The 27,591-nt window shown below is 45.0% G+C and overlaps 1 protein-coding gene across 1 annotated transcript in view; it reads right to left on the bottom strand.

The window, feature by feature from the left end:
• Window positions 1-2,728: 2,728 nt before the first annotated feature.
• LOC136651264 (sodium channel protein type 5 subunit alpha-like) overlaps window positions 2,729-27,591 on the bottom strand; it is a 38,341-nt gene continuing 13,478 nt past the window's right edge. Inside the window, exons 7-18 of the mRNA XM_066627497.1 lie at window positions 20,794-20,846; window positions 18,071-18,484; window positions 16,841-16,949; window positions 14,281-14,435; window positions 12,484-12,657; window positions 11,453-11,590; window positions 9,986-10,210; window positions 8,501-8,557; window positions 7,157-7,298; window positions 6,421-6,521; window positions 5,313-5,583; window positions 2,729-3,879 (exon numbers count right to left, since the gene is read on the bottom strand). Of these exons, the coding sequence (XP_066483594.1) occupies window positions 2,729-3,879; window positions 5,313-5,583; window positions 6,421-6,521; window positions 7,157-7,298; window positions 8,501-8,557; window positions 9,986-10,210; window positions 11,453-11,590; window positions 12,484-12,657; window positions 14,281-14,435; window positions 16,841-16,949; window positions 18,071-18,484; window positions 20,794-20,846 (2,990 nt within the window). The remainder of the gene's footprint in view (window positions 3,880-5,312; window positions 5,584-6,420; window positions 6,522-7,156; window positions 7,299-8,500; window positions 8,558-9,985; window positions 10,211-11,452; window positions 11,591-12,483; window positions 12,658-14,280; window positions 14,436-16,840; window positions 16,950-18,070; window positions 18,485-20,793; window positions 20,847-27,591) is intronic.

The following is a 27,591-nucleotide window of genomic DNA, read 5'->3' as shown; positions in this document are numbered from 1 at the left end:
AAAGACATAATATATAAAGTTATAAAAACAGCCCTTATAGCGCCTCGAAGGCTTTCCTGAATAAAGAAGACTTCAGGCCCCGCCAGAACGGTAATAATGAGGAAGCTGCTCTCAATTCAAAGGGGAGGGAATTCCATAGTGCAGGTGCCACCACCAAAAAGGCCCTGTTTCTGCCCGCCATTCCCTTCACCACTCTCAATGATGGCACAACCAACAGGACCCCTTCTGATGACCTCAGAGAACGGACTGGACTATACGGAAGAAGGCAGTCTCTCAAATACGCTGGTCCCAAGCCGTTTAGGGCTTTAAAGGTCATAACCAGCACCTTGAATTCAGCCCGGAAACGAATGAGCAGACAGTGCAGTTGCCGGAGTATCGGTGTGACAGAGTCAAACCGCCAACCCCCAGCAACTACCCAAGCCACCGCATTCTGCACTAGCTGTAGCTTCCGGACCGTCTTCAGGGGCAGCCCCACGTAGAGCACGTTACAATAATCTAATCTTGATGTCACTATGGCATGGACCACCGTGGACAGATCCACCCGAGACAGGTACGGCTGCAGCTGGCGCACCAGCCGAAGCTGGGCAAAGGCACTCCTGGCCACAGCCGACACCTGGACATCCAGGAGGAGCTGCGAGTCCAGGAGAACCCCCAAGCTGCGAACCTGTTCTTTCAGGGGGAGTGCAACCCCATTCAGAGCAGGGCAATAGTCCAGCACCAGCATCTTGGATTTCTGCACCAGGAGGACCTCTGTCTTGTCCGGATTTAATCTCAGCTTGTTTGCCCTCATCCAGATCCCAACTGCCTCCAGGCAATTATCCAGGACAGAGACAGCCACCCTGGAGTCAGGTGAAAAGGAGAGATAGAGTTGGGTGTCATCTGCATACTGATGGCACCCAACTCCAAATCTCTGGATGACCTCTCCCAGAGGTTTCATGTAGATGTTAAAAATGGGGTATAGTACAGGACCCCACATCTGGGATCTGTCGGCCAAGAAGGACCAGAACCACTGCAAAACAGCGTCCCCGATCCCCACCTCGGTCAACCGTCCCAGAAGGACACCATGGTCGATGGTGTCGAAAGCCGCTGAGAGGTTGTAATGGAAGATCAGAAGATCATCAGGTGGATGCTGTGGTGTTGACAGCGATTCCATGTTTTGACAGCTGGTTGACAGCTCTGGGAAGGGCAGGGCTGGCTCCACAGCTGTAATCAATCAAGGCCAATGGAGACCTGGTTGGACACCTGAGCTTCATTTGACCTTGATGGGGCTTTGAATGGGCTAAGGAGGTAGCTCACAGCTGAGCTGCATTTGCTCTTAATGGGATACAAAGGATAAAAAGCAGCTTCAGAAGGACTAAAGAAGCGGGACGCTGACCCAGCCAGACGCTGACCCAGACCCTGACTGAGAGGGAGATGCTACCTAACCTGGAGGGAACCAGACCAAGAGGGCTACCTGACCCAGACCTACAGGAGAGGGGGACTGCCAGGACTCTGCTGGAGGACACAGAAGACTGGGAAGACTGGACTGTGCTTTGGAGACCGGATTGGACTTGAATTGGAAGCTTCAGACCTTTACCCACTGAGTTAAGTGGAGTTTTGGGGAGGGAAAGCCTCTGGACAAGAGGACTTGCAGGGGGTGTCTGTGTTCACAGCAATAAATTTGGGTAGTTGCTATCGATAAGGAGTTCTGTGTTCATTCCTTTGCACACCACAGCAGTTGTTCTAGAGATAAAGAGGGTTTTAGTTAGCCAAAAAGCAGGCATTAGGAGGGAGTCGAGATATTTGGCGGGACAAACTGGCATAGTCAGCAGGATTCGAAAATTAGGATAGGACAGAGGTCCAAAAGGACTAGCAAGGATGCGCTCCCTCCATCGAGCCCTCGGCGTAGGTCATCCACCAAGGCGACCAAAGCCGTCTCTGTCCCGAAGCTAGGCCTGAAGCCAGATTGAAAAGGATCCAGATAATCTGCTTCATCCAGGATCCTCTGGAGCTGAGAAGCCACCACCCGCTCAAACACTTTGCCCAGAAATGGGAGGTTTGAGACTGGCCGATAATTATCCAATATAGAGGGGTCCAGAGAGGGCTTTTTCAGGAGGTGGTGAACCACTGCTTGCTTTAATGCCAGAGGCATCACCCCCTCCCTCAAAGATGAATTTACTACCCTCTCTGTCCACCCGGCCAGTCCCTCCCGGGCAGATCTAACCAACAATGCTGGGCATGGATCCAGCAGGCAGGTGGATGGCCTCACACTCCAAAGGATCCTGTCCACATCCTCAGGAGCTATCCTCAGAGTTAGACATTTCTGGGCTGCCAGGCTCTCTCCCTAGCTCCAGAAGATAATTTTGAATTAGGGTTAAACAGGTGGAATTCAGAGACGTTAATGGTTCTTGCTTTCTGATGAGGACAGCCCTCAACTGTCACTCCTAACTCCTGCTTTGGTATCCCCTTTCAGCATGAATAAATATAGAATGCCCAAAACAGCATGCTAAAAACTATTCCATTCATAAAGCTGAGCAGAAAACCTACAAGCCTTTCCCTTCCTTTAACTATTATTCATGGCCTTCAAGTGGCCATCTTTATACAGCAAAGTAGTTTTCAGAGGACACGCTACTCAACAGTGAAAGAGCTGCACCACTTTAAGAAAAGTGGCTGTAACGACAAAAGTACAGTTGCATTATTACATTCCTTGGAAATATATACTAGGCCGAGAGAAACAGCGAACAGGGAGTCATTTGGTGTCACTACCACTGTATGTGATCGTCACCAGAGGAATGTCACCAATGGAGCCTGTGATGTTACTGTAAGATGGAGGGATGCATAGAGACGAGGGGCTTGGAGATCTTCCTGACTGGCTGTCTTCATGGCCATTCAGCTTGAATGCAGAGACACTTTCCTCCTCAGGAATGTTTTCCAAGGGGTTACTCCCACCAGATTCAAGGCAGGCTTCCCGGATTGCCCGCTGAAGCAGATGCATCCTGAAAGCCCTCTGGATAATGATGGCAGATTCACATTGCTTCCTCCTGGGAGTTGTCACAATGGGTTCAAAGGCGATCTCTGCTGGATACTTTTCCTCTATTTGGGATTCAAGATAGTCCATTTCCCCAGACTCTCCCAGCACCCTTTTGGTAAAAGCAAACAAAATATCCAAGCAGTGGATTTTATTACCATTGACCATGGGAAGGTCCATAGCCAACAGCTGCTGTTTGTTTGGTTTGGGGATACGTAAAGGTTCTGCCAGAGCGTCGGCAAAGTCCGGAAGTGCGGAGAAAGCAATAAACTGGGTTGCTTGAGGATCAAACTTTTCCCAAACGTCATAAAAAATTTCAAAGTCGTCATCGCATAGAGGTTCCGTGCTTTCTTCATTGGCAACATTGAAGTTCTCAATGATGACAGCAATATACATGTTGACCACAACCAGGAAAGATATAATGATGTAGCTTACAAAATATGCAATCGCCATGCTTCGGTTTACACAGGGACCGTTTAGTGTTGTGTTTATGTCTAAATTGCCAGCGCAAGGACCATCCGTACTGTTCAGCATAGGGCTGAGAAGCTCAGCCCAGCCAGCAGATGTCGTTATTTGAAAGAGACAAAGCATGCTGCTGCCAAAAGTCTGGAAGTTGAAAAGGTTGTCGATCCCTCCCTGCCACCTGGCACAGGCAAAATTACTCATACCAAAAATAGCATAAATAAACATGATCAGAAAAAGGAGGAGTCCAATGTTGGCAAGAGCAGGAAGGGACATCAGCAGCGCAAAAAGGAGGGTCCGCAGCCCCCTGGTCCCTCTTACGACTCGCAACAGTCGGCTAATCCGGACCACCCGAATGATTCTCAGGATCGGAGGAGAAATATTAAATGGAAGTTCTTCAACTGCAGAAGCTGTTTTTTAAAAAGCCATCAACAAAGCAATTTAAATTTCAGTTCATGCTACAAGAGCTTAAATATTTAACAGCCCAATCCTATGCACTCTTTCCCATTGACTCTAATGTGGTTTACTTCTGGGTAGACATGCATAGGATTGGGCTCTAAATCTATCATTATAATTGGTGGGGATGCAGCAGTAGCAAGCGGGAGACAAGAGATGGACTAGAACAGCAATTTTCAATGTTTTACTTCTTCATGGCACACTGACCTCTGGGAAAATCTCTATAGTCATTGACTCTTGTGATGTCACTTTCTCCTTCCAGGCAGTGGCGTCACTAGGGTTTGCATCACCTGGTGCGAAAGGCCAGCATGTCACCCCTATGACATACTACCTCCCATGCAGTGGGTGGGGCAATGCCCCAAGTTGTGGGCATGGTGATGTACCATCGCCCCACCCTGCTGGTATTTTGGCTGTAACTTTTGAAAGAGATTTTCAACACGGTCTGTTTCATTGCATTCCGCATGAAATCGCACGTTGATTGATATATAACACGATGGTATTATTTGAAAATTCCAAGATTTAAAAAATTTTGGTGAGTGGTGGTGTCACCTCCCTCCCCTTGCAAGTTGCCAGGTGCAGCCTGACCCTCCACAGTCCCCTAGCGACGCCACTGCTTCCGAGAGACTCTTACAGGTTCTGTGGCTCTGTTTCTAGGGCAACTAGTAATGAAGAGCCACAGTAACGAGAAGAGATTTTCAGCAATTTTCAACTGTTGTGCTGCTCAAAACTCACACTTGGGGTTCTTTCTGCGGCATAAAAGGTGAAAATCACTGGACTAGAACCTCTCTCCAATTGTTCCCTTTTTATTCTATACTTCCAAGAATATAAGACCAATAAATCTGGGCGTAGTACGGGGAGCAGAACTGTGGCAGGCTTTTTATGCTCTAAATTGGACAACACCAGTGTGTGTGTCTCTCCCTTACTGGCCCTGCCCCCCTTCCTCCACTCCCAGATATAGCATCACCCTTTCCAGCTGCTATGGCCCCATCTCTGGATGAGAGGCCGGTCTGGTGGCAATATCCACCTTTGAATCAGGGATGTGCAGTGGGTGGGGAGGCAGGTGAGGCAGTGCCTCCCCGCCGGAGTCCTTCAAAAAGAGCTCACAATCCACGTGCAAAGTGCCTCATCTGCCTCCCCGCCCCCTGCACATCCCTGCTTTGAATACTTTCTTATACATACTGGGGTCAACTCAGCAAGGGATGAGGGTCACAAGCACAAGGTTGCCCTTTCAGGTTCTATCCTGCACTCCAGGGCAATACTACAAACCCACAGATTCCCAGACACCCTGAGTACAGGATAAAAGGACGCATTTTAGGTATGCAAGGCCCAGCCTCACCTTGCATCTGCTTAGTGTGGGCAAAAAAATAACGCAATTTTTTTTACTTACTCAATATTGAAAAAATAACGATTATCAAATCGAATACGTTCCAGTAGTCTTTGAAGAAATACATCCTCAGAGCCAACATTTTCATGAGGGACTCTCCAGTAAAGATGGCAACAAATACTACATTTATCTTCTCTACAAGCTGCTCAGTTGCCCGTTCTTGGCCTTCATATTCCACAGCCATGACCACCATATTTAAGAAAATGAGGCTTATAATGAAAAGATCAAAAGCTTGCTTGGTCACAATGTCAAAAAAAAATCCTTGGAACTTGTTCTATGATGAAGGATGAAAAGAAGAAGTACTGGTGTCATTGGGGAACTCTAAAGCCTTGAAGAAAGACAGTAACATTTTTATATTTCTTACCTACTTATCTCCCTAATTCCTCTAAAGCAGTGGTTCTCACACTTTTAGCAACAGGACCCACTTTTTAGAATGAGAATCTGTCAGGACCCACAGGAAGTGATGTCATGACCAGAAGTGACATCATTAAGCAGGACAATTTTTAACAATCCTAGGCTGTAATCCTACCCACACTTACCCAGGAGTAAGTCCCATTGACTATCACTGTTAAAAGCATATACATAGTAGCCTGTTCAAAGTACACATCTGTAATATTTCCCCAAATGCAGTCACAAACCATGGTAGCATCATGTCTATTATATCAAAAACAAAATAATGAAATGAATGGGGACCCACCTGAAATTGGCTTGTGACCCACCTAGTGGGTCCTGACCTACAGTTTGAGAAACACTGCTCTAAGGCACAAGAAATTACTGGGAATGAAAAAGGGAAGAGAGTGTTGGTTGAATCAGGCTTTCGCTGGAGGAACAAGATAAGTTACTTTTAAGAGGGTGTAAAGAGATGGTGTTGTGCTTGATCACAGTATTTAGGGTTAGAAATTAGTTTTCTTGAAGGGAAAGCCTCCCTGATGTCTCCTCAAGGTAACATTTGTTCCCTTTCCCCGGGGCTGCAATGGTGTTGGAACATTGGATAATTAGTTTTACTCTCATTTTTGAAAGGTTCCCCAGTCTATGGTTTATTCTAGCAGCAGCAACAACAACCACCATCATCTAGGCATAATCCAGGCATTTCAGTCTGTGATGGTCCTACCTTTGGAGGCGGAATAGGTTTGTGTGGCTTCTTGGAACCAAGCTTTTTTAGTGCATTGTAATATTTCTTCTGCTCATCTGACAAAAAAATGTGTTCTCCACCTAGGTATAAGGACATTAAATATTGGTATTAAATTTAAAATATGCCTTGCCGCTAGATGATATTAACCTCATGCTCAAGGTGGAATAACTGATCTATGGGAAATCAATTAAGTATGAACTTCCTGGCAGAAAGGGGAATTCAACAGGTAATACTGCTGAGAGTTGGGAACAGGCAGTTGTGTAGCTAGAGGGGATGCAAAGCACTAAGTTTTGCAGGGTGCCTGTGTACACCTTTGTTTTGCTCCCAGAATGGTTATGAAGGAGAGGGGAAGGAGCAGCTTGCATGCTGAGGTGAGGCGCCCTGCAAAACTTGGTTTGCACCCCCTCTAGCTACACCACTAGGAACAGGTAACACTTTGGGAGTTGGGAATGGACAGCCTATAAAATATCAGTTCTAATTCACATGACACCAGAAATGTAGGATGCCAAAATTGTCACAGAGCAGGAACTGCAACAGGTTTTTCTGTGTTCTCACTTCCCAAAAGTAGGGATGGCAAGATTTCTTTCTCTCAGCCCCTTTGGACATTACCAACTGCAACCCAGTACAGTCTGAACAGTCTTGGAGTTTGCACAACCCAAATCCAGGCAGTGTACAAGCTCCATGGCATGAAGGTGCTTCACGCTGTGCAGAGGACTTATCTTCTTTCTTTGTCGGTTGAAGTTGTCAATAACCACTCCAATGAAGAGGTTCATCATGAAAAAAGACCCAAAGATGATAAAGAACACAAAATAAATGTATGCATATACATGGTTTTCAAAACAAGGGCACGTTTCATTCTGAAAGAAAGCAGAAAAAAGGACACACACTGTTAAATGGAACTTAATTGTACTATATTTACATTACTTGTTAGACTGACAGTTAAGGATTTAATTCCCATAACATGTGATTTGTTTAAAAGCACCAATGGAAGCGATATAAATAACTATTCTGGGGGCAAGCACAGAATATTGGCGTCCGAAATATGTAAAGGTTTGCTTGATGCACTCAGTGTTGTACACTGGATGCAGAGCTGCTGAACTGATAGTTGAAGGCACTGAAATAAACCAGTCACGGTTTATTTCAGTCATCAGTGAATCTCCTAGTCATCTCCTAGCCCTCCTGCTGGGGAGGGGGGCAGTTTTATCTCCAGGGGTTTTTGGAAGGCCATGGGGAGGACATAGCAGGGGCAGCAGTTTAGCTCTGCAGAACATGGAATGGTTCTGCTCTTTAAATCTTATTCTTAAAATGTGAGGAGATTATTTCCACCTATTAGTGTTGTGCTTAATTCCAGAGCCAATTAACTGAGATTCCGAATCCTTGACTGGCACCCATTTTAGCTGTCTGACAGTCTTACTATCAACTGTTGGGGGCAGAAAGGGAATGCCAGCCTCGTTTGTGGGAGAGACCTCGCCACTTATCTCAAGCGTGACTCTGCCCACTATTTTGTAGATGTTCCTGTCTGGGATGCTGGCCTTCCTTGCCAGAAGTAAGCCTGGCAACAGCAATGCTCTTCTTTGTGGCCAGAACTGCTTTTCTCCACAGGACATATAGTGGTTCATCTCGTCAGGGTCAGATAAACGGTCAAGGAGCAAAATACTTAAATTGGCTTTGCAAAAAAGGAGTTCATGGAGTTGAAGCTCTGCAAATTCAGCTGCCTTGAGGCAGGAGGAGCTCACCACACCTTTTCCATGGTGAGCAGCAGTGATGTAGCTGGAGAGGATGCAAAGCACTAAGTTTTGCACCTCAACATGCAAGTGGCCCTTCCCCCTCCCTTTGGAGCCATTCCAGGTGGTGGGAGCAAAATGGAGGCATTTGCCTCCCTGCATTTTCCTCTGTTTTGCTCCAGGAACCAGGAATGGCTCCAAAGGGGAGGGGCTGCTTGTATGCTATGGTGAGCCTCCCTGAAAAACTGAGTGCTTTGCACCCCCTCTAGCTACATCACTGGTGAGCAGAATTGTGAATGCCTGAGAAACACAATAATTTCATGTTCATGGCTTACATTGTCAGGGGCGTCCACTGCAGCGTACATAATATCCATCCAACCTTTAAATGTTGCCTGTTAAAAATATAAGAAGCAAACCAAGTTATAAAATTGTTCCGTAAGTCAAGGGTTTCCCCCCAAACTGTGCTCTGCGGCACACTCACAAGGCCGCCTCACAGCATCTTCTTTTACAAGGTGCAACAAGGTGGAGATGCACACTATCCTCACAAGTTCTCACACTATCCTCATGAGATGTTGTACTATCCTTGCAAGATCTCATGCTATCCTTGTGATATCTCACATGATGTTGGCCGGTGAGCTTGGAAAAGGAAGTCATGTGATGCCACACATAGCATCCCTGTGAGTAAGAAGGGTGCCACAGCCCCAGTGAGTTTGGGCACCACTGCTCTGATTGTTCTCGGTTTGTCTGTCTGAAGTGTAAACAAAGATCATTACAGAGGGGAAGAATATTTCCACCCAGTGCTCACCTACCAAGTGCCTACATCAGCGGTTCCCAAATTTTTTCTACTGGCTGCTCTCTTGTTCTACTGGGCTACAATTCTATACATTATATAGGGTGGCAGGTATGTCACAAGAATTCTGCAGCTTCCCTGGCTGGTTTCCATGGCTTCCTCGGGAGCCACAGCTCACAGTTTGGGAACCACTGGCCTACATTATTTATTTTATTTTAGAGATTTACATCCCGCCTTTCTATTCATTTAAGAACACTCAAGGTGGCTCACAATTAAGAAAATTAAAAATATAAAATATACGTATATAAAAGACATTAAAAACAATAAGACACAATAAAACCTGGATCCCAAATTAAAATCCATTTTAAAAGTGCCATGCCCCCAGGTGTCAGTGTAAAAGGCCTCCCTAAATAAAAAGGTCTTAAGCCCCCACTGAAAGGACTCTAAAGAGGGAGCAGTTCTCAATTCCAGGGGGATGGAGTTCCACAAATGGGGAGCCACCACCGAGAAGGCCCCATTTCTTGCCGCCATCCCCCTCACCTCCGCTAGTGGTGGCACAGTCAGAAAGGCACCCTCTGATGACCTGAGAGGACTGGTTGGATTGTATGAAAGGAGGCGATCCCTCAAATACCCTGGACCCGAGCGGTAGAGGGCTTTAAAATTATTGCTACTTTTTCCCCAAAATGGGGGGAGGGGGGATCCTTTGCACTGCATTAGAATTTAACTTCCTACTTTTGCCTCTGGATTCTGCTGTGGCCAAACAGAAAACAACAGGGACAGCCACGAGGGTGGCAGAATGCTTCTGATAACCAGTCACCAGGAAGTAACAGCAGGAGAGAAGTAGGCCTTCTCTCTTACTTGTGGGGCTCCCAGCAGCAGCTGGTGCGTCACTGTGGGAAACAGGATGATTTTGGCCTGATCCAGCTGGGTCTTCCGATGATCTTATAATAAAAAACATTTTAGTTGGACAAACTGCCCTTCCCAAGGTTGTTTTCCTGCCCTCCCAATATTGCTGCTTCATTGAACGTACCACCTGGAGGAGAGCTAAATACCCAATTCCAACATTATCAAAGTTGACACTGTTTGCTTTCCATGAGCAATTCTTTCCACTCTGATTTGCAGCTTCACCCATGTTTCCAAGTTTTCCTCCAAATAGTTGAACGCCCAGGATGTTAAATGGAAGCCAGAAAACAATGCAGACAAGCAGGACATTCCCAATGGAAGGGGCAGCACCTGCAAGGGCATTCACTGCCACCTTAAGTAAATAAAAGACAAACAAGGTCAGCATTTCAATGTACATGATACATTAACAGAACAATCAGCTTACACAGGCAAGGAATTTGATCAACATAAGCAATCAAGTGAATGGGTATGGACCAAATTTTGCAAATAATTACCAGAATAAACTGCTGAACTTGGGAGTTGTATTTTACTTATGGGAACGTGGATTCAAATCCAACTTGGCGGCCAACCTCGAACAAGTCACTATTTCAATTTAATAGCTCAATCCTACCTAACCCACCAATGTGGCACATGCTGCACCCCATGGAGGAATTTCAAGTTGTGAAGGCCTTCTTGAGGTAAGGGAACATCCCTTGCTCCAGTGTAAGCCCTTGCTGCCCTATTGGGTCTATTTGGATCTGCGCCAGCAATTTTGCTGACAGAAGTTCAAGTGGACCCCAGGAAGGCGAATCGAGGCCAAGAAGGGGGATGGGATATTGGCCACACTGTTGCCACTGATACCGTCCCCTTCCAGGCCTTGGTCCACCCTCTTCCTCACCCTGTCCCGTTCCACCCTTCCTTTCCCCCCGCCCACTCCCACACCAACTTACCAGCACTGGGGCTTCCATGGTGGCTGCCATCACATGGGTGCAGCCACTCATGTCTTGAGGTGGCAGCCAGGTTGTGCTCTATGGCATGTCACTCTTTGTGGCATCACTAGAACAGGTGTTCCAGTGGTGCAAGGCGCAGTAGGATTTGGTCACAAAACAGAAATACTGCGATTGCTTCTGAGGAAACCAGTGTTGCTGAAATTGGTGGGACTGCAGTCAAGGCCTACAATGCTGATGGCAGAACAGCTACCTCTCTGACACAGATATTTGATTGGGTGTTGAATGCAGCACAGGAGAGACTGTGATGTTGTTGCCTTCTCCATAGGTGGCCCAGACACTGTAGCTGACAGTGACTCCCTCAGCTCATGCTCTGACTTGGGCACTCTCACTCAAAAACAGAGGCAGAAGGGCTGATAAATCTTTGAACGGAAAGCTAGCCATAACGAAGGAGAATGGAGCCCTGATGGAAATGGATCATGATCACCACGGGGCTGGGAGCAAAGTAAGGCAGAAATTACAGCTCCCTGCTCCAACCCTACCTGGCTCCAAAGGACAGTAATACCTTTTTAAAAAATGAAATGCAGCTTTTTTTTTTTTTTTTGCTTACTCACTGGAACAGTGAGATTATAAACACAGGGATAGAGGAAAAAAATTGCACATCGTACCTTTATTCCTTCAAATCTGGACAACGCTCGAAGGGGTCTCAAGGCCCTCAGAGTTCTGAGCGATTTTACAGAGCTCCTGTTGTCACAGATTGATTTTTGTTGTAATGTATAATTTTGCAACAGAGAAGGAAAGGAGACCTGTGATAATTGAAAACAGGTTTTTCATCTATGAAACATTTCCTATGAGTCATAGTTTTCCAACATTCTTCTTTCAGAAAACGTTTCATGTTACTTTGTACTCTGGAATCCCTACGCATTGCCTTGTCGAAGATGTTTTCTCTTACCCACCCCTCATCTCCCTTCTCTCCCTCCATTAAACTCATTGCTTACAGCTATCCTGTACTGACTCTCAGACAGGGTTCTTCCAGGCTTGCTGGAGATGCTAGGATTGAACCTATTATCTTCAGCATGCAAAACACATGGTCTGTCACTGTCATTGTTTTATTATACTTTATTTTTTTATTTTTACCCTGCCTTTCTCCCTTTCTCGCCTTTCTCAAGGCGGATTACAAAACAAGGCTAAAACAAGTTAAAAACATAATTTAAAAGCAGATAAAAACATACCATATCATGAAAACAGTAGTCAGATAAAAACTAATCAGGTAAGAGCATAGGGCAGCAAATTAGAACAGGATCAGGCCTGTGAGCAGATGTTAAAAAATGTTAAGAGATGTTAAAAAGGCCAGGAACTCAGAAGGCTTGTCTAAACAGAAGGGTCTTGAGGCCTCGTCGAAAAGTTTCAAGAGAGGGAGCAGTTCTTAAGTCAAGGGGAAGGGAATTCCATAGTCTTGGTGCCACTACTGAGAAGGCCCTATTTCTTGCCACCGCCCCACATACCTACCTAGGCGGCGGCACTTGTAAAAAGACCTTCTCTGATGACCTAAGAGGACGAGCCGGATTGTACGGAGGTAGGCAATCCCTAAGATACCCTGGCCCAGAGCAGTTTTATATGGATGTTTCAGAAGAAAACACCTTGCATAATTCGGCCTTCCAGCAATATATACAAAAATAATACTAAATGTGGTACTTACCCATACAATAAAGAAATCAAGCAAACACCACAAGTTGGTGAAATACTTCCTGAAGCCATAAGCCACCCATTTCAGAAGCATTTCCAGGAAAAATATGTAGAAAAAAAATATATCTGCATATTCAAGTAGTATTCCAATGGTTTTTCTGTCCTTAAGGTGAATGTCTTCAAAGGTCTAGAATTTCAGAAATTAGATGTAATTTTGTAATACAATATAGGTGGAGCCTACTTATACGCGTGAGTTCCGTTCCGTGACTTGTCGCGATTAAGAAAAAACGTGTTGCGCTAAATTCCATAGAGTTAAGCAAATACAGCCTGCAGCCTGGCACTTGGGGCTGGAAGGAAACTAAGGCAGTTGTTATCAATCCCCTCCACTCCGCTCCTTCCCGTACTCAGCACTCCCCATTGCCAGCTGTCCTGCTTCTTTCACAGGTGGGATGCTGAGCTTTTAAAAGCCCAGTCCTATTCATTTCTACTCAGAAGTAAGCCCCATTGTAGTCAATGGGGTTTACTCCCAGGAAAGTGTGGATTGGATTGTAGCCTGAGAGCCCAGTTCTATGCTTGGCTACTCAGAAGTAAGTCCCATTCTAGTCAATGGGGCTTACTCCCAGGAAAGTGTGGATTGGATTGTAGCCTAAATCTCATGCTTTGGCTTGCTGGGAAGACTTGCTTGCTGGGCTGTTCTGTTTGTGTAGGCTGGAGCATGGAGAGCCTGCATCATCTCAGTCTGAAGAGGAGGAAATTGGGAAACACTCCCAAGGTTTTTTAAAGCAGTCCCCTCTGTTGCTACTGCACCTGCCCCTGTGTGGTGTGAGTGAGAGTGCTCCACCTTGCTGCACATACTCTGGCTACAGAGGCTTTCTGCCCCCCCCTTCCCCTCTTCAGCCTCTCTGCTGCCTCAGGGGCTCCAGGAGTGTTACTGTTCCTTTGCAAGGGGAACCTTTTCCATGGCTCCAGGGCTATTTCCCTGCCTGGGCGAGGTGAAGCCTTTTTGCAGTGTTTTGAGATGAAAGGTGTGTTCGACTTTCAGTTCCCCCCACGCCCACAAATCTGAAGATAAAACATCCGTGGATAAATAGGTTGCACCTGTACCATATTTACAATTTGTGACAAAAATGGATGCAATCCGCTCATTCAGCGCACACGGATTCTAACTGATTCAAGCTTCGAATGGAACAACATTCAACATTAAAGGTTTAGTTTCTGAATCCCATGCCCAAGGTCTATCTGGACTTTTCCATAACTGTGCAGCAAAACCCAACTAGTAGGACACAATGTAGACATCTTTGATCTAACTATCTGTCATGGATGGCCAGCCTAATCCTATTCCCAGTGGCTTTGCTGGGTTAAGCAGCAGCAAAATGGCTACCGCTGCATCTAATGGCACTGCTGGGGCAGCCAGAGGCCTCCTTGGAGAAAGGGCTTTTGTCCCCTTCCCCCAAGTAAGGATGCAGGAGCCACAATCGGCCTCCTCCATTCTGCACTGGCTATTTTACTGTTGCAGACTGGAGGAGCTCCATGTCTGGCTTTTCAGTCCGACACGGAGCGTAGGGTAAAATTATATTTAGTTGTCTGTTTCTTTGGATCCTGATCATTGTTTTTCTAATAACATCTGCATAATTACTCCATCAATAAAACTAAATAGGCACAAAAGAATAATTAAATAATATTAAGGTGGACAAATGTTATACCCAACAAACAAATTATAGGAACCAAAGAAGCAACAGAAAAACAAGGTTTGCCGCAATGCCACACACCAAGTTATTTAATTACAATATTCTCTTTCTGGGAAACTCACAAGAGTAAAGCTGCTCAGCAGTATCAGGAATATGATGAAAGCTTCGAACCAGCTGTGCTTTATAATCTTGTAGCAGGTTTTCCTAAACTTCCACCAAGTGCTGCCTGCAAGTGTGTCAGAGTTCACCACACAACACGGGAAAAACCTGACCAAGGCTGCAATCGAGAACAAACAATATCTAAAAACATGCAGGAAAGGAAGAAGAGCCGCCTTGAGTGCTCTTTTCTGGAGTGAAAAGGCGGCGTATAAATTCTGCAAATAAATAAATATTTAGCCCCTTTCCAGCAAAAGACTTTGTCCTTCTGCTGTTCGGAGATTCTGCTGCTGCTCTTTATGGCTTTTCAGTTTGCACCAAGAGTACAAAGGAGAAGTGACTCTTGTAGGCTGCTGGCACTTATTGAGTGCTTACTCATGAGACCCCCCAGGAATGGCACCAGCCTGCTGCTGGAAATGGCAGGTGGATGTTTTCCGTTCAGCAGATCTGCTGCAGCTGTTCACTGAAATCTCCTCTTAGGTTTATATAATTTTGTTCCATCCCATCAGTCGCTTCCTCCCAGTCAGTCTTCCAGACAATTATGGGCTGACTACACTTTGTGCACAAATGTGTGTGTTATGGATCCCCAATGTCAGACTGGTTCTTTGTAAAAGAGAAAGCAACTTTGGAGGGTTGAGTTAAAAAATGGGGGAAGGTCTAGCACTTTCTTCTCCCCCCCCCCCATTACTTCTTTTTCTCACAATCTACCTCTCAAGAGAATAGAAGGAGGAGAAGGTAAGTAGGCAGACACAGATGAGCCTTGCCCCACCAATCTGCTACCTAAGGCAACCACTTCAGTTGGCCTCATGAATGGGCCAGCCCTGCTACCATGTGAGGAAGGTAAAACAAGTATCTATTTCATCTGGTTTCTAGTGTCCTACCAGATATTAATTCAGATATAGTAAAAGGTTTACGACTATGTGCAAATGAACATGTGTGTGCATAATACTTTTTGGGCGCAATCCTAACTGCACCCTAAACTGGCATAAGTCCCTTGTGCCGGTTCAGGAGGGTTGCCAACTTGCCATAAAGCAGGTTTGTGCCTCTGTGGGAGTAAGCCGCGCTGGTGCATGGAGGTGCAGCAGCCCACAGAGGCCGAATCCAGCTTCCGTGCTGGCATGAGAAGGTCGGTTCGTGCCGGCCGAGCTCAACCAGTACAGAGGTCTGGAGGAGGCAGGCAGAGGGCGGGAAGGAGGTGAGGAGGAGGTGCTTTGGGGTGAGGGGAGGGCGGGCAGCAGGCAGGCCTGTGGGCAAGTGGGCAGGGAGCAGGAGGTGAGGCCAGGACCCGGCAGTTATGCCAGATCCTAGCCCACATTCCCAGGCAGCGTGGAGCGGCTCCTGGTTGCTCCGTTCTGCTCTGATCTGCACCACCTTGTCAGGTGGTGCAGTTCTGAGTAGACCCATTGGGGCCACTGCAGCTCTCCCCGAGGTAAGGCAAAAAGTTTCCCCTTGCCCCTGGCTGAGCCACAGTTTGCCCCAAACTTGTCAGTTTGACTCTGTCGAGCCGTTGCTCCGGCGGCTACACTGGTTGCCGGTTCTGTTCCGGGCCCAATTCAAGGTGCTAGTTTTGACTTTTAAAGCCCTTTACGGCTCGGGTCCGGAGTATTTGAGGGACCGCCTCCTTCCCTACAATCCGGCCCGTGCTCTTAGATCATCTGGGGGGCCCTTTTGACTGTGCCGCCACTAAGAGATGTGAGGGGGCGGCGGCCAGGAAGAGGGCCTTCTCGGTGGTGGCCCCCGAACTGTGGAATACCCTCCCCTTAGAACTGAGAACTGCTCCCTCGTTGCTAATGTTTCGGCGTGGACTGAAGACCTTTTTATTTCAAAAAGCTTTTAATTGTTGACAGGCTGGCTGGCGTTCTTGCTTTTTATATGAAAATCCACGGGGTTTGTTTTGTTTTTAGATTTTTTAATTATTGTAAATTGTTTTTTAATGATTGTTTTTTATGTTGTACTTTTAAATTGTTTGTTAGCCGCCTGGTGTGCCCATTGGGCAAAAAGGCAGGGCATAAATTAAACAAACAAACAAACAAACAAACAAACTTGCACTGGATACAGCGCAGGCCTGCTGGCCTGTCTGTTCCAGCGCCAAGTTAGGATTGTGCTGTATTTGTGAGTTCATGAGTGAGCTTTCATGAACTTCTTAATGCTGCCAACTTATTGTGGAGCCTGACCAGCCATGAGGGGTTCTGTTTGTGCAGTGAAATATATATGCAGACCTAGTTCTATTGGAGAACAGACTGGATCCCAAGAATACCAAAGCTGGCCACCCATGAACATTCTGGACTATGGAACAGAATTAGCTGGTGCTCCCCCCATAAGCTCTGTTGTGCTGTGCTGCTGCTTGTTCTCCAGATCAGCAGATTAGAAGCAAAACCATGCCACAGTACAGGGGAGGGGGCATACATGTACTGCAGTGTGCACTGAACTGACCTATAATGTGCACTTGCCTTGGGATACAATTGCTAAGAACATCGGCCACCACTGATCATATCAAATTCTGAGCCACAAAATCCAGACTTTTACCTTGAGGAAAACAGTCCTTAGGTTTCTTCTTGCTTACAGGTAAATGGTAGACAAGATATGCCTGATCCACTGTGCTGACCTCTGAACCGCTGGCATCAAGATCTAGCCTCTGAAAAAGAAAGAAAATTTGACACCTTTTTATTGTTCTCACAGGGATAGCTGTGTTAGTAGCACCTTAAAGACTAGCAAATTTATTTTGAAATAACTTTTCAGGGACTAGCACCCATACCATGAGATGCATCCTCTCAAATTGGAGAGGTGATTATCACAGCTATAGATATTATTCAAGTCAAGTTACATAAGCATCTGTGATTACAACACAATTCTATGCGTGTGTACTCAGAAGTAAGTCTCACTGAATCGAATGGGACTTACTCCCAGGTAAACATTAAGAACATAAGAACAGCCCCACTGGATCAGGCCATAGGCCCATCTAGTCCAGCTTCCTGTATCTCACAGCGGCCCACCAAATGCCCCAGGGAGCACACCTGATAACAAGACACCTGCATCCTGGTGCCCTCCCTTGCATCTGACAGCCCATTTCTAAAATCAGGAGGCTGCACATGCACTTCATGGCTTGTAACCTGTAATGGATTTTTCCTCCAGAAACTTGTCCAATCCCCTTTAGGTCAGTCTATCCTACAATGGCCCAGAGTGTGCAATGCCACTGATGCTGACTACTCATTTTCTGAGACCTTCTTTTAAAAATGGAAACTGAATTAAATCCAGCAGGTTACAATTAAAACTCAGCATAATAAAACATTGCAAAATGAATGGGGGCATTTGGGAACTACTTCCTCACCACAGGAATTACGTGAATATCTTTTATAACGGAAGCGTTTTGCCAAAAACAATCACAGAAGTACAGATCAAGAAATCAGCCAGTCCAGTATTTTGCTTTCAAGACTGGACTTAGCCTGTTTTTTTTGTTCCCAGTACTTGCTATTCAGTGCTATGCTGCTTCAGAACACAGAGTTCTGAAATTGTTAATGATGTTATCATTAGAAATAGCAATGGATAAACCTCTTCTCACTATGAATTTTTCTAATTCATGTTGGTTAAATGAGCGGTCACCAAGCATTAAGATCACATGAAGCTCCTCACAGATTTCCCTAATAAATGAAATACCAGATCATTAAAAGAAATGGTTGGCAACCTTCAGTCTCGAAAGACTATGGTATAAGCCTACAGCACCCAAACGATTGCAAATATGAGGCCTTAATTTCATACCTGTTTATAGCAATCAACTTCTGTGACTAGACTATCTTCTCCATCGTCCAAAGACTCTGTTTCAGCAAAGGGGGCAGAGACAAATTTAGTAGAGCTTGTCACAAAATCATCCTGTTCCCTGTTCAATGGTGGTTTCCCTACATTTTTCAAAGTTTCATTGGGGACACCGTTCACTTGAATCTCCACCATCAGCTCAGCTGAAACTGCCACCTTCTTGTCCTTTGTGCTTAGTCTCTTCAGCCTTTGTGTGGCTGCATCGCAACACAGGTCCCGTAGGAAACGTTTGACAAATTGCCACCCCCTGGAAAGGTGAGCAGAAACCATCTGAAATGCAGGGTCTATTTCAGCTGCCTCCGTTTCTGAAGCGCTGCTACTGAAGGAACTCAGCAGCAGAGCAATAAAGAGGTTGAGGACCTGTGTGACAAATAACAAGATCAAACAATCAGTGAAGGGGAAAAAAGAGCATTTTGGGAAGTAACACAATCAGTCTGAAGAAGCCCCTAAAGAAATGAAGTGCTGTGAGTCGCCTTATCTACAGCAGTGTTTAGTAATTAATGGCCCAGTCCTATGGGCCTTTTATGACAGTATCTCTTGACAAAAGGCCCAGGGATGGCATGAAAAGCATGCCACTACCAGACCAGTTGCAGCTGCTGCCAAAAAGTGGCAGAGCCCAGGCTACGCTGACTCCAGTACATTGGTGGCAGGGGAGTGTAGTGGATGGAGTGGGGGAAGGCAGGGACAGTTTGGGGTGGATATCGGTGGCAGCTAATTGTACCGGGATCCTATCCACTCTTTCCCAGTCCATCTTGCACTTTCTTCTCCTTGGAGTTACACCAGCTCCATAGTGAGTGTGGGTCTGAGAAGACCCATAGGCAGCCACAAGGCCTAAAAAGGGATCATTTAAAAAGTTTTTTTATGTACTTCCATTTGGCCTTCTGGTCACACACACACACACACACACACACACACACACACACACACACAGTATTCAGTGCAGCCTCCACTGGCATTACACAGGATAGGACTGGGCTGTAAGTTTGCTTTTTGTTTTTTTAATTATGAAGGAATTCTCCAATACAACCATCTCATGATTACCGTCATAGTAAAAATCCAATGGACAAGTTGGGAAAACAATGAGGGTGATCATACTCTACAAAAGCAAGCTTGTGAAATATTGCGTTGGCTGCCCTGGCTTTTTTCAAGGAACTGCAGAACAGGGCAGGCTGGGAGTTCAGTATTAGTGACCCTCCTTTGCAAGATACCAAGGGGGAGAGGGCGGGGACCAGGAGTGACACCGGATCTTCTGATCCCCAGTCCCAGCTGAACCATGGAGGGAATGAAGGAAGTGAGAATAGAGGGGGGAAAAGAAGGGGGGAGGAATATTCAAAGCTCACACACAGAGCTCTAACTGCCTCCAAGTCTGAGAAAATATATCCCTACAAGGTTCCAAAAAGTTCCTTTGTCCTAAGAAAATCCAATGTATCCAATGTACTTTTAGCAGAGAAAGACCTTTCCTCCTGTTGAAAGAAGTGGAAGAGGTTAACTATGTTCTCCTCCCAAAGGGGGGGGGGAACAGGACATCTAAACCTTCCAGGAAAACCAAGTGTAATAAGTTTTCTGTATCTGAAAAAGTCCCCTTAAATGGCAGATCCCCATATCTTGCTGAAAGAGAACATCTTTGGAAACTTACCACTAGGTTTCCTATCACCAGGACCAACATGAACAGGGCAACACACCACCCATCGTCAGCAACCAGCATACAGCCCCACATGGTTTCAATCCATTCTCCACAGAGAATACGAAATATAATCATGAAGGAATGTAAGAAGTCTTTCATATGCCAACGTAATTGACAGGTTTCGTTGGCGTCAGCAGCATGGGCACAAATGGGTGTCCTGTCACAGCTGGCATTAGCTTTTTTGTAACACTCTCCCAAGCCCTGCTTGCCTACCAGAGCGAAAATAAATATGGTGAGCATCAGGACAACAGTGAGATTACCAAGTGGACCCACTGATTTCAACATGATTTTCGTGAGTTTATTTAAGGCTGGCCAAAACTTTGACAATTTGAAGATCCTCAGCTGTAGATCAAAAGAGAAAATAGCAACAGAAAAGAGAAAGTTAGATGTCGCCCCTAATAATTATTTTTTTCCAATAAATGGAAACACTGATGTTCACATTAAGATAACAATTTGTGCTGCAATCAAGCTCTATTTGTGATTAGTTATGCATGACTAGTTGCGCCTGAATATGAATGAATGTGCAGCGGCATATCTAGGGTGTGGCAAGTGGGGACATATGCCCTGGACATCACTTGAAGGGGGTGCCAGGCACAGCTAACATATTCTACTGATGGAGCATCTCCGCACCCCAGACAATGGCGCGTTTTTGCACCAGTTTCAGGGGATCTCCAAAAAGAGGTAAATGCCTGCAGAACAAATTCAATAGGCATTTTCCATTTAGTGGGATGGACAGGGCTGGTTTTCCACCCCATATCTCTGTGTAGCCTGCTGAACAAATTCACTGGGTGGAATGAACAGGGTTGGTTTCCCACCCCATGACCTCCCATTCTGTTTGGACAGGGGCACAATTTCAGTGCTTGCCATGGACACCATTTTGCCTTGGTACACCACTGTAAGAAAGTATTGATTTTAAAAACCCTCAAAGACTTCAGAACAACCCCATACACTAAGTAGTACTATCACCAAACAGTTTGATTGTCACCTGCTTCTTGTAGTTTTTGCTACGTACATTCACTTTCTTAGAAATACTTATTTCTGAGAAAGGAGGTTCAGGACAACACATATTCATACAGAAGGTGTTATTTAATGTAACAAAGGAGGAATAATTACCATTCTTAAAACTGATAGGCGGCATTTAATCACCAAGTTTATTAAGCCAATGATAACCACTACGAAGTCAAATATATTCCAAGCTCTCTGGAAATAGTAGTAGGGATCGAGTGCAATAATTTTGAGGGCTACTTCTGTTGTAAAAATGGCAGTGAAAATCTGCAAGAGGAAAATAATCTCAAAAAACAACCAAGAATGACTCATATAGTAAGTAATATACAGATGGTGACTCTCTTGTACATTGCATGTAGACCTGCTGGGCTAATCACTTGACAGGGGAAATAACAGAAAAATCAACAGATTTTTGCATGTTGTACCCGTAAAGGAGATTTTAACATAAAAAACAAGAGAGGAAGCACAGATTCTTCAGTCTCCAAAAAGAATGATAGTGCAATCCTATATGTGTTTACTAGGAAGTAAGACCCACTATGTGCAGTGGGGCTTAGTCTCAAGTCCACTCAGACTTGCACCAGCAAAATCACTAGATACAGCTTGAGTCTCAGCATCTGTGAGGGTTCCATTCCAGGAACCTCCATGGATGCTGATTTTTCTGATAAACAAAAGCAATTAAAAGATAAATGTCCCTTTAGGCAGCAGTTTAAAAATAGCCTGCTTCCCAAGGTAATGCAGCAGGCAGACAATCAATCAGCCTCCTTCTCTTCTCTGGGGCTTAGAGCAGCTTCATTACAGCTGGGAGGCAGATCCCTCCCTTCCCCACAGAGCAGTGAAAGAATGCAAAGCAATTGGAAAGTGATCATCACTTTGCATTCTTTAGCTGCTCCAGGGGGAAGGGAAGGGTCTGCCTCTGAGCTGAAATGAAGTCGTTTTAAGCCCCAGAGAGGGATTGATAACCTGCCTACCATGTTACCATGGGAAGCAGGCTATTTTTAAGCCAAAGGGACATTATCTTTAAATTTAAAGAGCCAACCTCATTCACCTTGAGATAAAACCACAGGTGAAAAAACCACTGATAATTAGGTTATAGCTGTATGCATAGAATGACAGCCTTAAGTACCCAGGTCTCCATTCTCCCTGTTAATCATAGGAATGACCCCAATAGAGGTATGCACCAAAACAGGTCAAACCAGAACATATGCCGAAGATGTTTTGAACACTGAAAGATACTGAAGCTCAGAGAGCTGTTCTCCATTCCTTGTGTGAATTCTTGGCCTAGAAGTAACCACACTCTCAAAGAATGTGCAACAACTGACCACTGACCCTTAAAACACACAGGACAGTAGGAATACTTGAACTCTTGTAGGCCACTTGGCTTTAATCCACAGCAAGAAAATCTGAGCTGCCCTCTTACCATTCTCTCTTCATTAATTATGTCACAGCCCAATCCTATCTGACTCCCTGCTGCCAATGTAGCTGCACCACCAAACTGAGTGCTGCGTTCTGCAAGGGAACTCCCCGAGGTCTACTCCAAATAAGGGAACATTTATTCCCTCGCCTGGGGATCAGCCTCTGCTGCCCTGATGGGCCTACTTGGAACTGCGCTAGTGATTTTGCTGGTGCAAATCTGAGTGGACCCAGGAAGGTGGATTGAGGCTGGAAAAGGGGATAGAATATTGGTGGAGCTTGGGCTGCCGATACTACGTCTTCCTAGCCTCAATCCTCTATTTCCTTTTTGCTTAACCTAGGCTGCAATCCTAACCACACTTTCCTGAGAGTAAGCCCCATTGAACAAAATAGGACTTACTTCTGAGTAGAAGCAAGGATTCCTGAGTAAGTAGGTAGCAAGTAGAAGCAATCCTGAGTAAGGATTGTGCCCCTAGTACATGAACCCAGCTTGTCCTCAAACAGAAATTCCAAAGCTGAGCTCCACATGGGCTGGATGACTTTGGTTGGCAGATTGGATACAGCCTGCTGGTTGTAGGTTGCCAACCCCTGATTTATTGCCATAACTTCCAATCACAGGGCAGCTTCCACAGTTTCCTTTCCTTCAAGCCAAGAAAACTGTGGATGCTACCCAAGGTTTTAATATGTACATAAAGAAGTACAGTTGGAGAACTATAGCCTATTTAACCATGCTTTCTAATCCCAAAGAAGCATGGGTTTCTTGCAATCCACAGAGAGACATTATTGATGTAATCTTTTCTGTGCAAATCCAGCTGCCATGTGTATGTTTAGAGATCTTGCAGTACACATTATTTCGAGTACATGGTAAAAAAAAAAAAGGGGGGATCCCCACCTGTTCCTCCACTTAACAAATGACATTGCTGCTCAAGCACTGGGAAATTCCAGCAGTAAGGCTGGGTATCTTTTCTTTTACCTGAAGGTCACTTTGGCCCAAATCTTAACACACTTTCCAGCACTGGCATAATGGTGCCAATGGAACGTGTGCTGCATCCTGCAGTTGGGTGTCACTCATGGAGGCCTCCTCAAAGTAAGGAAATGTTTGTTCCCTTACCTCGGAACTGCATTGCCCTTATGTCGGTGCTGGAAAGTGGGTTAGGATTGCACCTTTCATTATACAACTGCTTGCCTTCATATCGTATTAAGATGGCAGGAGAATAATTGTGGATTATTTGTTGCAACATTTTGTTTAAATGCAGTCCAGAAACAGCAACAGAATTATCTCGGAGTGAAACAGTTAAAAATGTAAATCTTGTTATGATGCTTCGTTTTGACTTCACATACCTGGTTTCCCAATGCAACTTGATCTGAAATGGTAATGTTATCAAATGCCATTAACAGAGTGTTCACTATAATACACAGTGTGATAAATAGTTCAGCAAATGGATTTATTATCACTTTCTTCACCCTTTCTTTTATTTGCAACCAGAGTGGGCAACACTGCCATATGAGATATTTTCGGACAGCACTTTTCAAGCCTGGAGGGAATTTCAATTTTGGCTCGTCCCATTCTAAACAAGGAGAACACAATTCCAGGGAAACAATATATTTAGTGACATAGCAAGAGTATGATTTCATTTAAAACATCAGAAACAATCCTTTGCACACCCATACAAGCATATAACTTGAAAAGCATCTACACAGGTTCCAGTCAGTTCCCTTGTCCTGCAGAAGCCACTCCTTTTAATCAATTTTTAAGTTGACATTTAAAAGTAGCAGAGGAAAGATAACTACTATACATTGCGCTTTTGCTTCATTTACTCAAATGTTTCATGTGAGATGATGGAAAACGAAAGACAGCAAGTGCATGACATATCCTATCCCCTTCCCCAGCCTGAAATCCAGACGTGGCTCAACTCAGACTTGCGCTGGGGAATCAGCAGGCCCAGGTCCAAGTAGATCAGTTGTGTAGGCTGGGGCTTTCCCTGGGGCAAGGGGACAAATGTCAATTTCAACCTGCTCAATTTCAGCACAGACCCTGCTGTATCTGCATTGGGTAGGAATGGGTCGATTAGGAATGGGCCGATTGGTTAGGAATAATTTACCATGCTTTTGAATCCTGTTTTTATTATTATTATTATTAACAGTATTTATATACTGCTTTTCAACAAGCAAGTTCACAAAGCGGTTTACAGAGAAAATCAAATATCCCTACCCCAATGATTGCAAGCTTCCATTTTACCTGCTCTATTAAATCGTCTGTTGTACTTAGCCACAGGTCAATGGGACAGATGGAACCACCAGTGTCATCATTCAAGCTGTAAATACTGGAGTGCCTTCAGCACCCATCTTCTATCCTGTCCACAGGCACACAATTGTGCTCATTTTACTCTGCTTTTCCTACCTAAACAGGACTCAAAGCAGTGTACAGCAAACCAAAACTTTAGAAATACAATCAAATTAGATGGATGAATGCAAGGCGTTCCTCAAAGAAAAAGAAAACAATTAAAAAACACTTTCTAACTGTAGAGATGTGTATGAAAACACAATAGAAATTAATGCTAAAGGCTCAGAAATAAACCATAATCAACAACAACCAAAATCCTGTTTTATGCATCCCAGAGCCATTCTAGGCAGGAGAGGGCAAAACGGAGGCGAATGCAGGATAGAGCACATGGGCAGTCAAGGTGAATGCCTCTGGTTTTGCTCCCCCAGACCAGAATTGCTCTGAAGGGGAGGAGTCGGAGTCGGTTGCATGCTGCAGTGAGGTTCCCTGAAAAACTTAGTGCTTTGCACCCTGTGTAGCTACACAATTGCAATTGCTCTTCCAGTTTTCAGCAGAATTCTAAACATATACTCTCCATTTTCAAGAAAAATGTGATTTCAATCATTTCATTTTTCAGACAACAGCTAAAAGAATTTAAGAAATTACTCATCTTTAACGTGTTTGTTTTTTTTTCAAAATTACCATACAATCTTTTTGGCTTACCCATAGTTTTGCTGATGACATTGGCTGCACTTGTTAACTTCTGTCTTTCAAACGGGTCATTGTAAGTGTCCATTGGCAGCTGATAAGAGATTAACAGATCTTTCTGTTGGAGAAGACAACAATTCAGAGGTGAATGTTTTGAAATGACACTATCTTCTCTTCATCCCTTCACACAATTCCCAATGACAAGGAACAATGGTAGTAACATGTCATTAAGGTTTAAGAAAAAAAAAAGGTGATTAACAGCATAAAGCAGTGGTTCTCAAGATACTTTTTAGCACTGGGACCCAGTTTTTAGAATGACAATCTGGGGGGACCCACCAGAAGTTATGTCATTAACCTGGAAGTGATGTCATGCCTGGAAGTGACATCATCAATTTACTGCTGCAGTTATCTTGCAAAGCTCGGAATTCAAACATTCCAGTTTGGAAGTCAAAGCAGACTTGGATCCTTCTCCAACCATACAGCCCTCCTCCCTTTCCAACGTTCCATCTTCCTACCTATTCAAGGCAAAGTACCAGGCCTCTCTCCCACTGGGAGCACACCCTGCCCAGCAGCTCTGTGCTCTGCATTTTTATTTCTGTATTTTCAATGGTGGCTGAGCTAGGTGCTATGCGACCCACCTGAAACTGGTTTGTGACCCACTTAGTGGGTCCTGACCCACAGTCTGAGAAACACTGGTATAAAGTCCTTCTCAAACTAGCTACCAACTTCATTATTACTGCTATTATCATCATTTTTGTTAATCACAGTCCACCTCATGGGCTGTGGGCTGTTTTCTAAATATGAAATCATTTCCTAATATGGAGTCCTTCCCAATGACCTGGGATATTTACATTGAACATGTACAGTTCCCAGTAGAGCTACGTTTTGCAGTTCATATGTAGTAATTTCTTCTACACATAAACAGATGCTCCTAAAACTTACAAGAGCTTTTTGACTTTTATCTGGTGAAGAATAAAGCATGGTTTCATCTTCCCCATAAGTTTTGGACTTCGAACTTCTGTTTTTCTTCTTCCACCTGCTTCCTTTTTTCTTTCTAGATTCTGCAGCTGCCACTTCCATATTTTCATGAGCATGCCTTTTGGCTGCCAATTCCTGAAAAAGATAACCCTGCATAAATGCCCTAAGCACAGGCTCCCTGAGCAAGGAGAGAAAACACTGGATTTTTCTTAAAGGTAGAAATGCACTTAGTATGTGAAAGACCCTTTTCTGGATCCAAATAGATCAGTGGTTCCCAAACCACATTGCGTCGCAACCCACCAGGGGAACTGGAAATGGGCCATTCCCCCTTAAGAGGAGTGGCCAAGAAATGGGTGCCCTGATGGTCTTGATGCTGCGGCAACCCAGGGGCTTTTTACTTACCTGGGGGTTGCGCTGGCCTTCAGGAGAGTCTGGGAGGCTCGCAGCCCCCTTCGTGAGCCTCCCCATAGCTTCACAGAGCTCCAACCAGCAATCAGAGCTCACTTTCGATCACAGCTTCGATCACAGCTCAAGCACTGGAGCAGCTTATGGAAATGGCCAGAAGTATGTGAAGGAATTGACCAAACTCCCTGCTGGAGTAGGTAAGTCAGAAGAAGAGGTGTTTTGGGGGAGGATCAGGGTAGAGATCAGTACTGGCTGGGGATGTGTTGAGGGTAGACCAGGGGCAGATAGTGGCAGCAGTGGTGGTGCTGATGTCCCTATCCTGTCAAGCCCATGCCCCTTGGACCCATGATTTATGCCAGCCAAGCGCAGGTGTGGTTCCACATAGTCCCACTGGGGACCATGACATGGCAGAGTAGGTAAGTAAATACCGAACATTTTTTACCTATTCCATTGCTGCCTGGTCCCCAGCCAGCAGAGGCTGCCATCCACGTTGCTGAGGATATGGTTGGGCTGTTACATACCTGTTCTTTCTTTAGCGTCTCTTTTGCCTTCTGAAGTAACATCTCTCTGGCCTTTGTATGTGCAAGGGCTGCTTTATGTTGCTCTTCATAAGCCATTATGACGACAGCCAGGATTAAATTAAAGAGATAAAATGAGCACAGAAAGATGATGATCACAAAAAAGATGCTGTAGCTTGTCCCCGATGATCTTAAAACCTGTAGGTACAAAATATCTGTTTTCTAAGTGATTCAAAAATACACAGTCAAATTAAAATGAGATCAGTTAATTACATGTGCAGATTGTGGTACAATGCAAACAAAGGCACTAGAAACTCTTCTGATCATAAATAACCCTGTATACATGCAGTTATCATGTAGAACAAAGGCCTGCATTGTCTTAAACAGAACTGTAACATCAGAGATTGCAGAGAAGCTTCTGGGATTTGACCAACTGATGCAACAGGAGAACGCCTATGAAAAACCCAAAAGCTCCAGAATATAGGAGCCAAAATTT

This window comes from Tiliqua scincoides, chromosome 5, assembly GCF_035046505.1.
Source record: "Tiliqua scincoides isolate rTilSci1 chromosome 5, rTilSci1.hap2, whole genome shotgun sequence".
Classification (NCBI taxonomy): domain Eukaryota; kingdom Metazoa; phylum Chordata; class Lepidosauria; order Squamata; family Scincidae; genus Tiliqua; species Tiliqua scincoides.
The sequence above is the reverse complement of the archived record's forward strand: the minus strand, read 5'-3'. Positions and strand labels throughout refer to the sequence as shown.